A 13911-nucleotide genomic window follows, 5' to 3' on the forward strand; every position below is an offset into this window, starting at 1 on the left:
ACAAGTCCACAACAAACTTGTGGCCTGATGCCGACCCTTACTTCTGAATCTGTTGTTCTCCTTTCTGTTCGGTCAATCGCCTCTTCGCTTCCTCGTTGAGCTGAGCTGCCAGTTCCTTTTGATGCGCTCTTCGTTTCTCTTCTGCGGTCATCTCATTCTGGAGAAGGGCAAAGCCAAGTCAGCGAACTGCCATCCCTACAAAAGTGCTCCAGACGGACCAAGGACAGGCGGTCGTCACTGGAGACTGAAATAGTAAACTCACTCGTGTTCTTTCCGTAAGTAATGCTGCCCGAGAACCTCTCCCCAACAGGTCCTCGGCTTCATCTTTCTCTTCCTCCTCCTCCTCTTCATCCTCATTCTACAGAGGGAAAAAAGTCAGACTCAGAAATCCTGGTTTTAATCTGCTTAGCCCATATGATTTTAGCCTTTTCACAGTTCCAAACTTCCCACACCATTTATTTTTCTTTTTCCTACCTTCAGGAAAATCCCCACATTCTTCACTTTCTTCTTCACAGAAGTAAGAACAGTAGCTGGGCCATCCTGGAATAAAAACAAGAAGCCAGACATTTATAAGAGTATTTAAATGAGGCACTTTCACTTTCTAGCCTAGTACGTAGGGAGGCAATGCTTTGAAACTTCTAGGTACTAAAATCTTGGACAATGAATACATACAGATTTTATCCTCCCAACCTCATGAGGAACTAAAACTTGGGAGGCAACACTGAGATAATGACTAAGAATACAGGCTGGATTGGAGACCTGGCTTAATCACTTTGTAGTGCTGACATCTGGCTACTTACTGCTACTGTTCTGTGTCCCAGTTTCTTTATCTGAGGGTAGAGTATCTGCTTCGTAGAGTATTATAATTCATTGAATTACTGCATAAATGTCCTTACATAATAAGAATACAGAAGTATTTGCTTTAACATTTAGAATCAGTTCTAAGTGAAAAAAAAAAAAAAACCAGTTACAAAAGGCCACAAAGGCCTAGAACACGCATATCCTTAGAAAGTGGGTTGGTCATTGCCTAGATTTGGGGTGCTTGGGAGAAAAATGGGAAATGACAGCTAGCATATAGGGTTTCTTAAGTGATAAAAATGTTCTAAAATTAGATTGTGATGATGGCTGCAAAACTGTGATTATACTAAAAATCACTAAATTAGACACTTTCACAGTGGGTGAATCGTGTGGTATATACATAACTCCATAAAGCCATTATTAAAAAAAAAAAAGCAAAAAAGAAGAATCAGTTCCCAATATTATCATTATCAAGGTTTAAGCCACAAGGTGGTGAACGGTTTGGTTTATTTCATTCCCCGTGCTTGGACGACCTCTATTCCTGGCTTTATTAGGTCACTGTCACAGACCTCTCCCTTCAGCCAGCATTTAGCAAACAGTTTCAAGATAAAAACCCCACAGCGTACAAAACATACTTCAAATGTCAGTTCACGTGCACTCCAATGCCGAAGCAGCAATACCCACCTCATCCACAAGCACTGTGTCACCAATGAAGAGAGCATAGGTTTTCTCTTCTGGTTTCTTCCCTTCCTTGTTAGTCAGATCTGAGAATCCCAAATTGATGCTGAAAACCATCCCTACAACAGCGAACAGGAATTAGTCTCTGACTGTGGGAGAATGGAGAACGGTAGATTTTACACAGAAAAGGGGGACATAAAGCTACAGAAAATTATTCAAAAAAGGATTAACCTACTGCATGTCTGTAAAACTCACCTTTTTTCAGTTTGTACTGATTTTTACTATTTATTACTAAAGAGCCTTCACGGAATTCAATTCCCATTCCGAACCTAAAAAAGAAATGAAGAGAAACTGCGACAACAGGCTACAATCTCTCTCTCTCTTTTTTTGGCTACAATATCTCTAATGTGGGTCCCGTATGATGAATTCTATTTCAACTTTTGGGATAAGGCCGGCAAGTAAAGGTCTCTGCTCTTTAGTCAGTTAAGGAAAACAGGATTCCGGGATAGTCTCCAGACTAACAAGAAGTTGAAAAGACTCTCCTAAAATTAAGTACCTCGTGTTAACATTTCTTACATCAAGCCCCCATTTCAGCTTACTCACACAGAGTTGAATTTAATATTGTACCATGAAATCAAGTTAAGAGTCTTCCTATAAAAATTGTGGCAGACTGGGGCAGCCTGGGTGGCACAGTGCCTTAGTGCTGCCTTTGGCTCAGGGCCTGGTCCTGGAGTCCCGGGATCGAGTCCCATGTCGGGCTCCCTGCATGGAGCCTGCTTCTCCCTCTGTGTCTCTGCCTCTCTCTCTGTCTCTCGTGAATAAATAAAATCTTAAAAAAAAAAAAAAAAAAAAAACCGTGGCAGACTGTTAATGGGTACACTACCAAGCCTGTAATAAGCGGATCAAGCAGGGTGATTGTTAGCGGAATACTGATAACTAGGATTCATGAAGTCATCTGGGCCAAGACGTGGTACAGGTTGATAGACTTCCTCTTGTCCACTGGAGAAATCCAGAAAGAAACTATCCCAAACTACTTTCCATCTAAGGAAACTGTCCAGAGCCAGAGCCACTGTTCCCAAAATGTCTTTGGTTCTGTAAGATGTTCTTAAGTATTTGTGGGTGTTTAATGGTCAAATATATTTGAGAAATGTTGAATTAAATAAAAATGGAAAAAAAAGGTTAAGTAGTAAGACATTTCCGAGTATTTCGTTTTGTTTACAAAGTGAGCTGCGGTATTCTGGGAGGGGAAACCTAGTCCATAATGTGTCCCAACACAAGTAGTTTAAGCCTAGAACATCTATTAGGATCCACTATATTGGTCTGGAAAATCTACTCCCCATCCCTGGGAGCAGAAATGAAATCTCTCTTACATTCTCTGATAACACTGCATGCCTGGCATGTAAGTTCAGTATTTAGTAGTCCATACACAGGGCCCGGGAGGCTCAGTGGGTTGAGCATCTTTCCCTCAACTCAGGACACAGTCCCGGGGTCCCAAGACCGAGCCCCACATAAGGCTTCTTGCGCAGCAGGGAGCCTGCTTCTCCCCCTCCCTCCACCTGCTGCTCCCCCTGCTTGTGTTCAATAAATACAGAAAACCTTTAACAGAAATAAAAGCCCATACATGTTGGGCGAATCAATCTAGAATCAATCCAATTCAGCTTGACCACGCCAGTCATGAAAATGGTTTGAGTGACAGTACATCATCACATCTTACCCTAGATTTTTGGTAATTTTGTTCAGCAGCTCTGGCTTCTGCTTTTTAACCACGTCCATGACAGCATTATACACGTCACATATCTTCACACCTAATGACAAGACAGGAAGGAAAGAGAGTATCTTTCAGAAAAAATAAAACCAAATCAATTCTTTTTTTTTTTTTAAAGATTTTATTTATTTCTTCATGAGAGACACAGAGAGAGGCAGAGACACAGGCAGAGGGAGAAGCAGGCTCCCTGCAGGGGAAGGACTTGATCCCGGGACCCCAGAATCATGCCCTGGGCCGATGGCAGCCACTCAATCGCTGAGCCACCCAAGCGTCCCAAACTAGCTCTTAGTCAACATTTTCTTACCTGTTCCCTAAAAGCAGAATTTCTCAAAGTGTGAAACAAGAAATTCAGCTGTGGGGCACCTGAGTGGCTCAGTGGAGTGAGCATCTGATTCTTGATTTCGGCTTAGTTCACGATCTTGGGGTCAGAGGATCAGGCCCCAGGTAGTGCTCCAATTCTCCTTGTCCCTCTCCCTCCCCACCTGCCCTTCCCACATGTGCACACATGTGCTCTTTCTAAAAATATATAAGTAAAAACTTTTAAAGATTTACTTGAGACAGAGAGAGAGAGAACACGCGTGCGTACACATGCAAGCAAGAGCACAGGGAGGGGAGAGAGAGGGAAAAGGTTAAGCACACTCCGGGCTGAATGCGGAGCCCAATGCAGGGATTGATCTTATGACCCTGAGATCATGACCTGAGCTGAAACCAAGAGGTGGACGCTTAAATGACTGCACCACCCAGGTGCCCCAAAATAAAAACCTTTAAAAAGAAAAAATACAGCTCCAGCAGTGGTAGGGCTTAGAAATTTGCATTTTTAATTTTTAAAATTTGTGTTTTTAAAAACAATTCACCTAGTCATTACACTGCTTGAGACACACTGACTCAGAACTATAGGACGCTAGGTAGTCTCAGTGAAATAATTTAAAATCTGAGAAGTGGTATGACATATGACAATAAAGTTATCATACATTTTGAGAAAAAGAAAGGTAGGACCTGAATGGGTAAATTACTAGTGAAAGGACTCTGGCCTTAATTTTTCATGATCTAGGATAGGAACAGACATGTCAAGTCAGAATAGTTTAGATATGGTGGCCTCAAAGGTCTATTTTTTTTTTAATTTAGGATTTTACTTATTAATTCATGAGAGAGAGAGAGAGAGAGAGAGAGAGAGGCAGAGACAGGCAGAGGGAGAAGCAGGCTCCCTGCAGGGATCCTGACGTGGCACTCAATCCCGGGGACTCCAGGATCACACCCTGGGCTGAAGGCGGTGCTAAACCGCTGAGCTCCCTGTGGTACCTTCAAAGAGGTCTTTTTTTTTTTTTTTTTTTTTTAATTTTTATTTATTTATGATAGTCACACACAGAGAGAGAGGCAGAGACCCAGGCAGAGGGAGAAGCAGGCTCCATGCACTGGGAGCCCGACGTGGGATTCGATCCCGGGTCTCCAGGACCGCACTCTGGGGCCAAAGGCAGGCGCCAAACCGCTGCGCCACCCAGGGATCTCTCAAAGAGGTCTTAATCCTCACTAAGCTACCTGTGACTATCACTTCCAATAGGATTTCTCAAGATTGACTTGAGATCACGAGGAATGTTTCCCAGAAACAAAGGGAACATGGGTGGGCTTACAGACTGTAGTGGCTTAAAGGTATAACACATAAAGTCCCATTTGGCCAACTGGAAGTGTTGAGTTTCAAGACCAAAGAGGTGTGGTGTCAAGCACTTTGCCGCCTTTTGAGGTAGGTAATTGCCTGCTTGGCAAAATTGCTACCAGTTCTGCTCTTACACTATGTGATTCCTTGTATCCAGTTGATGCAGAATTAACCATACACATTCTATTGCCAGAGATCCCAGTTCTTATAATCTTCTAAAGAAAATTAGGCCATGGTATTTTATGAAGATCTGGACAAAGAGGCCTAACTAGTCACAGAAGTTTTTTGTAAACACCAATGTAAAACCACAGTTAACTATGCATGACTAAAAGATGACTGAAGAATGAAATGCTAGGATGATTCAAGGTTAGTAAAATCTGATTCTATTTTTAGTACAAGAGCCTCAGGGAAAGAAATGCACATAAACACTAGAAACATTTATGTTACATCATTTCCAAACCTTCTTTTCTAGGGCACCTCACCATGTCTTAATTCCTTCAGCAGTTCCTCTTGAAGTTGGAGCAAAAAGTTGTAATTTTCTTGGACTTCCTGAGAAGGGTCAACCATCAAAGTGCGAACAAGGTTGGAGCAGTAAGATTTGAAGCGAATACCCATGGCACAAGTGATGGCCCCAAAATGCATGTGATTTTTGTCACTAAAGACCAAAGGAAGAAAGCATTTCATTACACAAACCAGTAAAGTCCTTAGTATCACGGATATATGACATCTGTAATCACCACCTTTCCCTGCTCCATCCCAAAGCTGAAGCAGAAGGACCTAAACTCTTTTTTTTAAAATATATTTTTTAAAAATTTTTATTTATTTATGATAGTCACAGAGAGAGAGAGAGAGAGAGAGAGAGAGGCAGAGACACAGGCAGAGGGAGAAGCAGGCTCCATGCACCGGGAGCCCGACGTGGGACTCGATCCCGGGTCTCCAGGATCGCGCCCCGGGCCAAAGGCAGGCGCCAAACCGCTGCGCCACCCAGGGATCCCCTAAACTCTTTTTCTAAATAACAAACCAGCTTATAAGGGAGTAAAGTTACGGACCAAATCTCATAGGATAAACATTTAGTGCAAAGCTGCTGTGGTATCTTAAGTAGACAAACAATATACTAAATTCTGTTCATTATGGTTTGGCAGTGCGGGGGTAAGTCATCACTTACCCACCCTACAAACTGTGGCATTCGTTATGCATTAGTCCCTTCAGCCTAACCAAGAAAAACAGCATTCTCTACAATATTTTTTAAAAATCAAAAGAATAAAATTATGGCATATCTAATAATATTTTAATGGGTTTTCTCAACACGTTTTACATTTTTTTCTTGGTATTTTTAATCATCTGGAAAAGCCAAATCAAATAAATGCTAAAGTAAGAAACCAGTACCAATGTGAAATAAAACAGAAATAAGCAGGGGCATCTGGCTGGCTCAGTCAGTAGAGCGGGCAACTCTTGATCTCTCGGTTGTGAGTTTGAGCCCCACACTGGGTGTAGAGATTAAAGACAAAATCTTAAAAAAAAAAAAAAAAAAAAGCATAGAATAATATAAGAAGATAATGGAGAAGGTAAACTAATGGTTATTGTATCTCTTCCCACTTTTCTGAATTACAGAATGAGTCCAAGAAAAAAAATACGCTAACAGTTGAAATGCTCTGGTTGTTGTTACATTTTGAAGTTCTCTCTTTTTTTCCCTAAGATTTTTTTTTTTAATTTTTTTAAAAAATTTTTATTTATTTATGATAGTCACACAGAGAGAGAGAGAGAGAGAGAGGCAGAGACATAGGCAGTCCCTAAGATTTTATTTGAGAGAGAGAGAGTGCAGAAGCATGGGGGGAGGGGCAAAGGGAGAAGCAGACTCCCTGCTGAGTAGGGAGCCTGATGAGGGACTCGATCCCAGGAGCCTGGGATCATGACCTGAGCCAAAGGCAGACACATAATCGACTGAGCCCCCCAGGTGCCCCATATTTTGAAGTTCTCATACTTACCTCACCACACTGAACTTGAGATTATAGTTGCCACCACTCTGAATGATAGGAGGGTAACACATTTCCACAGTAGAAGGGTCTGCCCCGGCCAGGTATTTTTTCTCTTCAATGGCCTTTTCCACAGACTCAGCCAGTTTGCTGTGTCGAACTTTCTGTAAGTATGCCCAGAAATAACACAATATTTATAATATTCATCAGACACTGGCAAAGGGTTTTGGACATTATTGTTTGAAGACAACATATATGGGATTCCTGGGTGGCTCAGGGGTTTAGCACCTGCCTTCAGCCCAGGGTGTGATCCTGGAGACCCGGGATCGAGTCTCACACTGGGCTCCCTGCAGGGAGCCTGCTTCTCCCTCTGCCTGTCTCTGCTTCTTTCTCTGTGTCTCTCATGAATAAATAAATAAAATCTTTAAAACAAACAAACAAAAAAGAAGACAACATATATCCTGATATCAGGATGTTATAAAAGTATTACGAAACAGTTTACATGTCAGATAATACAGTGGTATACCTGCAAAGCAGATTTTGAGCATGTGTGAAATTCACAACTACTCAAGGAATTGTCAAATAAAAATACTGAATAACCTCAAGAAACTACAGTGCAGGTTTATAGTTACTTTGAAAGACAACTGACGGGGCACTGGGTGGCTTAATCAGTTGAGTTTGGTCAACTCTTGGTTTTAGCTCAGGTCATGTCTCAGGTCATGAGATCAAGCCCTGCAACAGGCTCCCTGCTCAGCAGGGAAGTGGCTGGAAATTCTCTCTCTCTCTCTCTCTCTCTCTCTCTCTCTCGCGCGCGCGCGCGCGCGCTCTGCCCCTCCCCCAATGCAAGCAGGTACATGAGGGTGCTCTCTCTCTCTCTCAAATGAATCCAGACATCTAAAAAAACAACAAACAAAAGAAAGAGCTGGCACAATTATACACCACCAATGTATGTGTCAAATGCCTAATTTCAAAGGAAGCTGAACATGCACCAAAAAGCCCTGCATGGCAGGGACTGACTTCTGCTTCATTCCAACAGTGAAGACTTTCCCCTTCCATTTACCTCATCCGCATCAACTATTTCCATGACTCTTTCCTTGAAGAATTTGTTGAAGACCTCAGAGGTGATGCTGGCTGCTTTCTTCATTAGGTTCAGCTCCCCGTCCTCCTTTACAGCAATGGTATAGGCCACAACTGCACTGATATCTATCTGCAGTCAAAGCGGTAAGAGTTGCCAATGTGCCGGTACAGAACTGCTAAAGAATGCCTCTCTCCCAATTTGACTGTCATCAGTGAAGATACCTGGTTATTTAACATACTATTCATCAGTAGTTTATAGAATAGTGAAACATGATTTTCTTGGATTGAATAAACATTTTAAATAGCTCTGCACTGGGTCATGGTGTGTATTCTAACAGATATTAAACTAATGAATCATTGAAATGTAAACCTTCTTCTCTAGAGGATTTTGTATTATGAACAAGGAAGAGAGGCAGGACAGCAGGGAGAAAATATGTATATACACAGACACTTTCTGGATAAGAGATTTTTCTGTTTCCCCCTGAAATAGCAGAACTATCTTCCCAATGCCTCATCCCTGACTGAAAAGTCAAACTGGCTTACTGGCTCAGCCAAGCAGAATGAAAAATGGAAATGTGAAGGAATACACAGTTTCCCCCAAACAAATACTTTACACTATCTGTTATGGAAGCCTGCCACACTTTTGTCTTCTCAACTCTCAATTTGCTGGTTTCCCAGAGTATTCTTACTTTGTCAAAGCCCTCTTTGTTGAGGCAGTCATTCCAGTTCTTCATAAACTCTCCAGGGAATTTGTCTTTGCTGAACACTCCAATCTTCTTGCCATTCTTGCTTTCTTTAATGGCTTCAATCATTTTGTCAAAGCTGCTCTTATTGCTTTCATTCTATTGCCACAAAGAAAAAAAGGGGTTTGTTAATTAGTTTTAGAACTAGATATCTATGTTATACTAGTAACAGGAAGAGATGAATATTTGGAACCATAGAAAGAATAAATTCTCTCCTTATGCCCCATCTACTTCCTTGGAGTAGACTATAACACACTAAAAGTTAACACAAAATTTCTTTGGATATTTTTACATACTGAAGTGCCACATAAGTTGACCTACTATTCTTTTTCTTCAGGAACAGCTAAAACATTCATACAGGTAAACAATATTCTGAGAAAAAATGTCAGACAGAAAGGACGACAGAAAGATCACATGTGGGGTGCCTGGGTGGCACAGTAGGTTAAGCGTCCGTCTCAGCTCAGGCCATGCTTTCTGGGTCATGAGACTGAGCCCCGTGTCAGGCTCTGCACTCAGCCTGGAGTCTGCTTAAGACTCTCCTCCCTCCCTGGTGCCAGCACACCCCCCTCCTCTGAATCTCCCTTACATTGCACATCCACACAACACACTCACATGCACTCTCCCTCAAATACATCTTAAAAAAAAAAAAATCACATGTGATAAAAACTGAAAATGAGGTAAAGCTCAGTTTCCTTAAGGATATTTAAAGTTGGGACTCCTGGGTGGCTCAGCAGTTGAGCGTATGTCTTCAGCTCAGGGCATGATCCTGTAGCTTTGGAATGGAGTCCCACATCGGGCTCCCTTTGGGAAGCCTGCTTCTCCTTCTGCCTACGTCTCTGTGTCTCTCATGAATAAATAAAATCTTAAAACAAAAAAAAAGATATTTCAAGTTATTTACTGTAGGGGCGCCTGGCTGGCTAGGGCAACAGAGCATATGACTCTTAATCTCAGGGGTTTGAGTTCCAGCCATATGTTAGAGGTAGAGACTACTTAAAAAAATTCTAATAAAGTTATTCTGATGAAGGAACTAAGATGAAAACAAGTGGACAGTATTCTCAATAATGCACAGATAAAGTGAATGTTCAACAGACTATCACAGCCTGTATGTTTTGCTGCAGGACAGGGTTATTGAACTTTTTTTCTAACAAACACAACAAAGATGTGACAAATTACAACCACAGTCAGCTAAAATCATCCCCTGTATCCTTTTAAATTCCTAGAGGGCATTTCTGTTCATCACTTTTAAACATTCTTTCACATTTATGATACATTCTTTTTTTTTCTTTTTTGATACATTATTAGTTCTGACCTTTTCCCTTATCAGCAGTGTGATCGCAGGGGCTCCGTTAGCATTCTCATTGCCCTTAGTGTTGGCAATCTGTTTTAAAAACTCCACTTTCTTCTTGCTGGCCATAAAGATGATTTTGTCATCACAGAAGACCATGATAGTATCAGTTAGTTCATAACCAAAGAGCCATGTCTATAGGAGACAATAACGGTAACAGTATTTACAAATTAAAAAAAAAAAGCAATATATACTTATTCAGAAATATTTATAAAATATCTGGAATGAACTTCAAAATAATGTAGATGTGGGGGCACATGGGAGGCTCAGTGGTTGAGCACCTGCCTTTGGCTTAGGGTGTGATCTCGAGGTCCTAGGATCAAGTCCCACATCAGGTTCCCTGCAGGGAGCCTGCTTCTCTCTCTACCTATGTCTCTGTCTGCCTCTCTCTCTCTCTCACTCGTGAATAAATAAATAAAATCTTAGGGGAAAAAATGTATATGTGGATACAAATAAAATGAAACTGGCTAAGAGCTGGCAATGGATAATGGGTACATGGGAGTTCAATATAGTCTTTTATCTACTTTGATGTTTGAAATATTCCATAATAAAGACCATCAATTCATCTGGATGTTTCATGTTTATAGGAACTATATGGTTTAGTAGGACAGAAATGCATAAAACCAGGGACAGTAGCACATCAGGCAATTGCACATTCTACCTACCCCAAAGACTACTAGTTGCCTACCAATTATTCATTTCTGCTTCCTCAGAAAGATGGGATTGTCAGCTGGGCACAGTTACTCAGCATTAAGACTATTTCTCCTCTTTGGTCACAGCTAAGTATGACCATTAAGTTCTGGCCAATATGTTATAAGTAGAAGTGGGACTTTAAGCAAGTTTCCTTATAAAGAGAAGAAAGTCTCCATTTTTTCCCGTTTTCCATTCTTTGTTTAGATTGTAGATGTAATGGCTAGAGCTCTAGCAAATTCTGCACCATGGGCTAGACTCTATTTTTAGCAGAGACCTCAAAAATGCTGCGCCCCTGAAGACTAACTGAGGCGCCTGGGTCACTCGGTTAGGCTAAATCATGATCTTGGGGTCCAGGGATCAGGCCATGCGTCCTGTCCCACACTCGGAGGGAAGTCTGCTTCTTTCTCCCTCTGCCCCTCCCCCCCACTCATGCCCAAGCTCTAATACAATTTTTAAAAATAGGAAACTATACAGACTTCTCTGTCCTTATGTTCTAAATCAGCACTCTCCAGTAAACTTTTATGTTCCTTTTTTTAGTTGAAATATAGTTGTTTCTTTTTATATAAGGATGTGTTTAAGTTTTTAAATCTTCCTTTTTTCTTTTTTTTGGTCCACTGAACTTTTAGTGAGAATGGAATACTCTCTACCTGCTCTAACATGGTAGCCAGTACCAAGTACTCGAGACTTGGGCTTGAGAAATTACATTTTTTTTTTTTGAGGAATTACAGTTTTAATGTGGCTAGTGACTACCACACTGAACAGTGCAGGTGATGATTCAATGACTCTCAGGGCTGAGACTGCCATAAACCTCTTACCTGTAAGGCAGTTGATTTGGCATAAACAATTTCTTCATCAACACCCACTGATACAACAATGGCATCAACGTTGGCATATTCATCTTCTCCTTTCTGAAAAGTAAAGAGTGGGTAATTTGGTCATTTTCTTTTTATCCTAGAAAAACTGGAATGCAGAGTTCAGTATTTACCCAGGGTATATATATATTTTTTTTCCTAATAAAAATTCCAACTTTAAGGTACACGTTTCCTTGGCAGCCTCACAGTCATTAGTTACTCTATTTGTTAAACAGCTTTCCTGAGAGAGAATGCACACACAATTCATCCATTTAAAGTGTACAATTCAATGGTTTTAGTGTATTCAGAGTTATGTAACCACCACAATCTAATTTTAGAACATTTTCATCTCCCAAAATGAAACCCGTGAGCGATCACTCTACATCTCCTCCCAGCCATAGGCAACCATTAATCTAATTTGTCTCTACGGATTTGTCTATCTATTCTGGACATTTCATATAAATGGCCTTTGTCTGGCTTTTACTTAACATGCTTTCAAGGCTCACCCATGCTGTGGCATGTGTCAGTACTTTGTCCTCTCTGTCACTGAATAACAATCCACTGTATGGATCTACCACATTGTATCTATTCATCAACTGCTGGACATTTGGGTTGTTGCCATTTTTTGGCTACTATGAATGGTGCTATAAACACTCATGTAAGTTTTTGTGTAGACATACTTGAGTATATACCTAAGTGAAGAACTGCTAGGTCATATGTTTAATTTAATTCTATGTTTGACTTTTTAAAGATAACAATTTAACCAGACTGTTTTCCAAAGTGACTACATCATTTTATATTCTCAACAGCAAGCTATTAGGGTTCCAAATTCTCCATATTCTGACCAACACTTGACTTTTTTTTATTAGAGCCATCCATTGGGTGTGATGTACTATCTCACTGTAGTTTTGATTTGCATTTCCCTGACCGCTAATGATGCCAAGCACCTTTTCACATGACTATAGGCTATCTGTATACCTTTAAGGGCCTATTCAGATCCTTTGCCCATTCTATAACTGAATTACTGCTTTATTAATTGTAAGAGTTCCTTTTATATTCCAGATACAAGTCTCTTATCAGATAGGACTTGAAAATTTTTCACCTTTCAGTGGATTCTTTCACTTTCATAATGATGTTGTCCTAAGAAATAAAAATTGAGTCCAAATTATTTTCTTGTGCTTTCATCTCATACCTAAGAAGCCTTTGTCTAATCCAGAGACAAAGATTTACCTGTTATTTCTACAGCAGTTTAGTTTTAGCTCTAATATTTAGATCTAATTATTGATTTTGAGTTAGTTTTTGTGAATGGTGTACAGAAAGGTCCTAACTTCCTTTTTTTGAATAAGGATATCCAGTTTGAAAAGACCGTTCTTTCCTTTATTGAACTGTCCTGGGGGGCCTAGGTGGCTCAGCTGGTTTAAGTGTATGACTCTTGGTTTCAGCTTAGATCAGGATCTCAGGGTCATGAGATCAAGACCTGCCTCAGTCTCCGAGTTCAGCGGGGAGTTCTTTCTCTCTCCCTCTTCTCCCCTCACTTGCATGCACTTTCTCTCAAATAAACACATAAATCTAAATAAAACAAAAAACAAATGATACAAATGTAAAGGTTTATTTCTGGATTCTCAATTCTATTACATTATCTATGTGTCTACCTTTACACTAATAGCACGTCATTTTGGTTATTGGAGCTTTGTTATCAGTTTTGAAATTGAGAAGTAGGAGTCCTTCAACCATGAGCTACCCTTGAATAGCTCAATAAGATCACGACTGGTAATTACGGGCTAGAAGGTCACATCTTTAACTTCCCCCACAAAGTCGAGAAAAACACATACATAAGATTCTTCACCTGTCAAGGCTTCTGGTTGCCAGTAAGAATCCAAATATAATACCAATTGAGGTTTCTTTTTCCTTTTTAAGACTTTATTTATTCATGAGAGACACACAGAGAGAGAGATAGAGAGAGAGAGAAGCAGAGACACAGGCAGAGGGAGAAGCAGGGTCCACACAGGGAGCCTGATGCGGGACTCGATCCCTGGACTCCAGGATCACACCCTGGGCCGAAGGCAGGCGCTAAAACGCTGAGCCACCAAGGGATCCCCCCAATTGAGGTTTCTATTGAATTTCTCTACCACAACAAAATATATAACTAAGAAATTGCTAGGTAGAAACCATGCATTCCCTTACTGATTGTCAGTGAGAAAATGTTTTCTTTCAAGTTGGTAAAGTTTTATAATTAGTTCTCAGTGATTATGCAAAAACAATGGTAGTTAAAAATGGCCAGTGCCTTTGCATGAATCAAGGCAGTGGCACCCAAGTAATTCTTTACTACTGCACTCT

General features: G+C 40.7%; 2 protein-coding genes across 3 annotated transcripts in view; one reads left to right on the top strand and one right to left on the bottom strand.

Annotated features, from left to right (window-relative positions):
* The window catches only part of LOC140602754 (X-linked retinitis pigmentosa GTPase regulator-interacting protein 1-like), a 61993-nt gene extending 53743 nt beyond the window's left edge, over positions 1-8250 (top strand). The window contains exons 14-16 of one of the 2 annotated variants that reach the window (XR_012005643.1): positions 167-275; positions 5086-5258; positions 5365-8250. The gene's annotated coding sequence lies outside the window, so the exon portion shown is untranslated. The remainder of the gene's footprint in view (positions 1-166; positions 276-5085; positions 5259-5364) is intronic. The other variant, XR_012005644.1, reaches the window with a different exon arrangement.
* SUPT16H (SPT16 homolog, facilitates chromatin remodeling subunit) overlaps positions 1-13911 on the bottom strand; it is a 42259-nt gene that overhangs the window by 14738 nt on the left and 13610 nt on the right. Inside the window, exons 2-13 of the mRNA XM_072772786.1 lie at positions 11539-11631; positions 9995-10165; positions 8632-8784; positions 7926-8072; positions 6878-7029; positions 5375-5547; positions 3191-3281; positions 1732-1805; positions 1483-1595; positions 475-540; positions 263-358; positions 42-157 (exon numbers count right to left, since the gene is read on the bottom strand). Of these exons, the coding sequence (XP_072628887.1) occupies positions 42-157; positions 263-358; positions 475-540; positions 1483-1595; positions 1732-1805; positions 3191-3281; positions 5375-5547; positions 6878-7029; positions 7926-8072; positions 8632-8784; positions 9995-10165; positions 11539-11631 (1445 nt within the window). The remainder of the gene's footprint in view (positions 1-41; positions 158-262; positions 359-474; positions 541-1482; positions 1596-1731; positions 1806-3190; positions 3282-5374; positions 5548-6877; positions 7030-7925; positions 8073-8631; positions 8785-9994; positions 10166-11538; positions 11632-13911) is intronic.

This window comes from Canis lupus, chromosome 13, assembly GCF_048164855.1.
Source record: "Canis lupus baileyi chromosome 13, mCanLup2.hap1, whole genome shotgun sequence".
NCBI classification, from domain to species: Eukaryota; Metazoa; Chordata; class Mammalia; order Carnivora; family Canidae; genus Canis; species Canis lupus.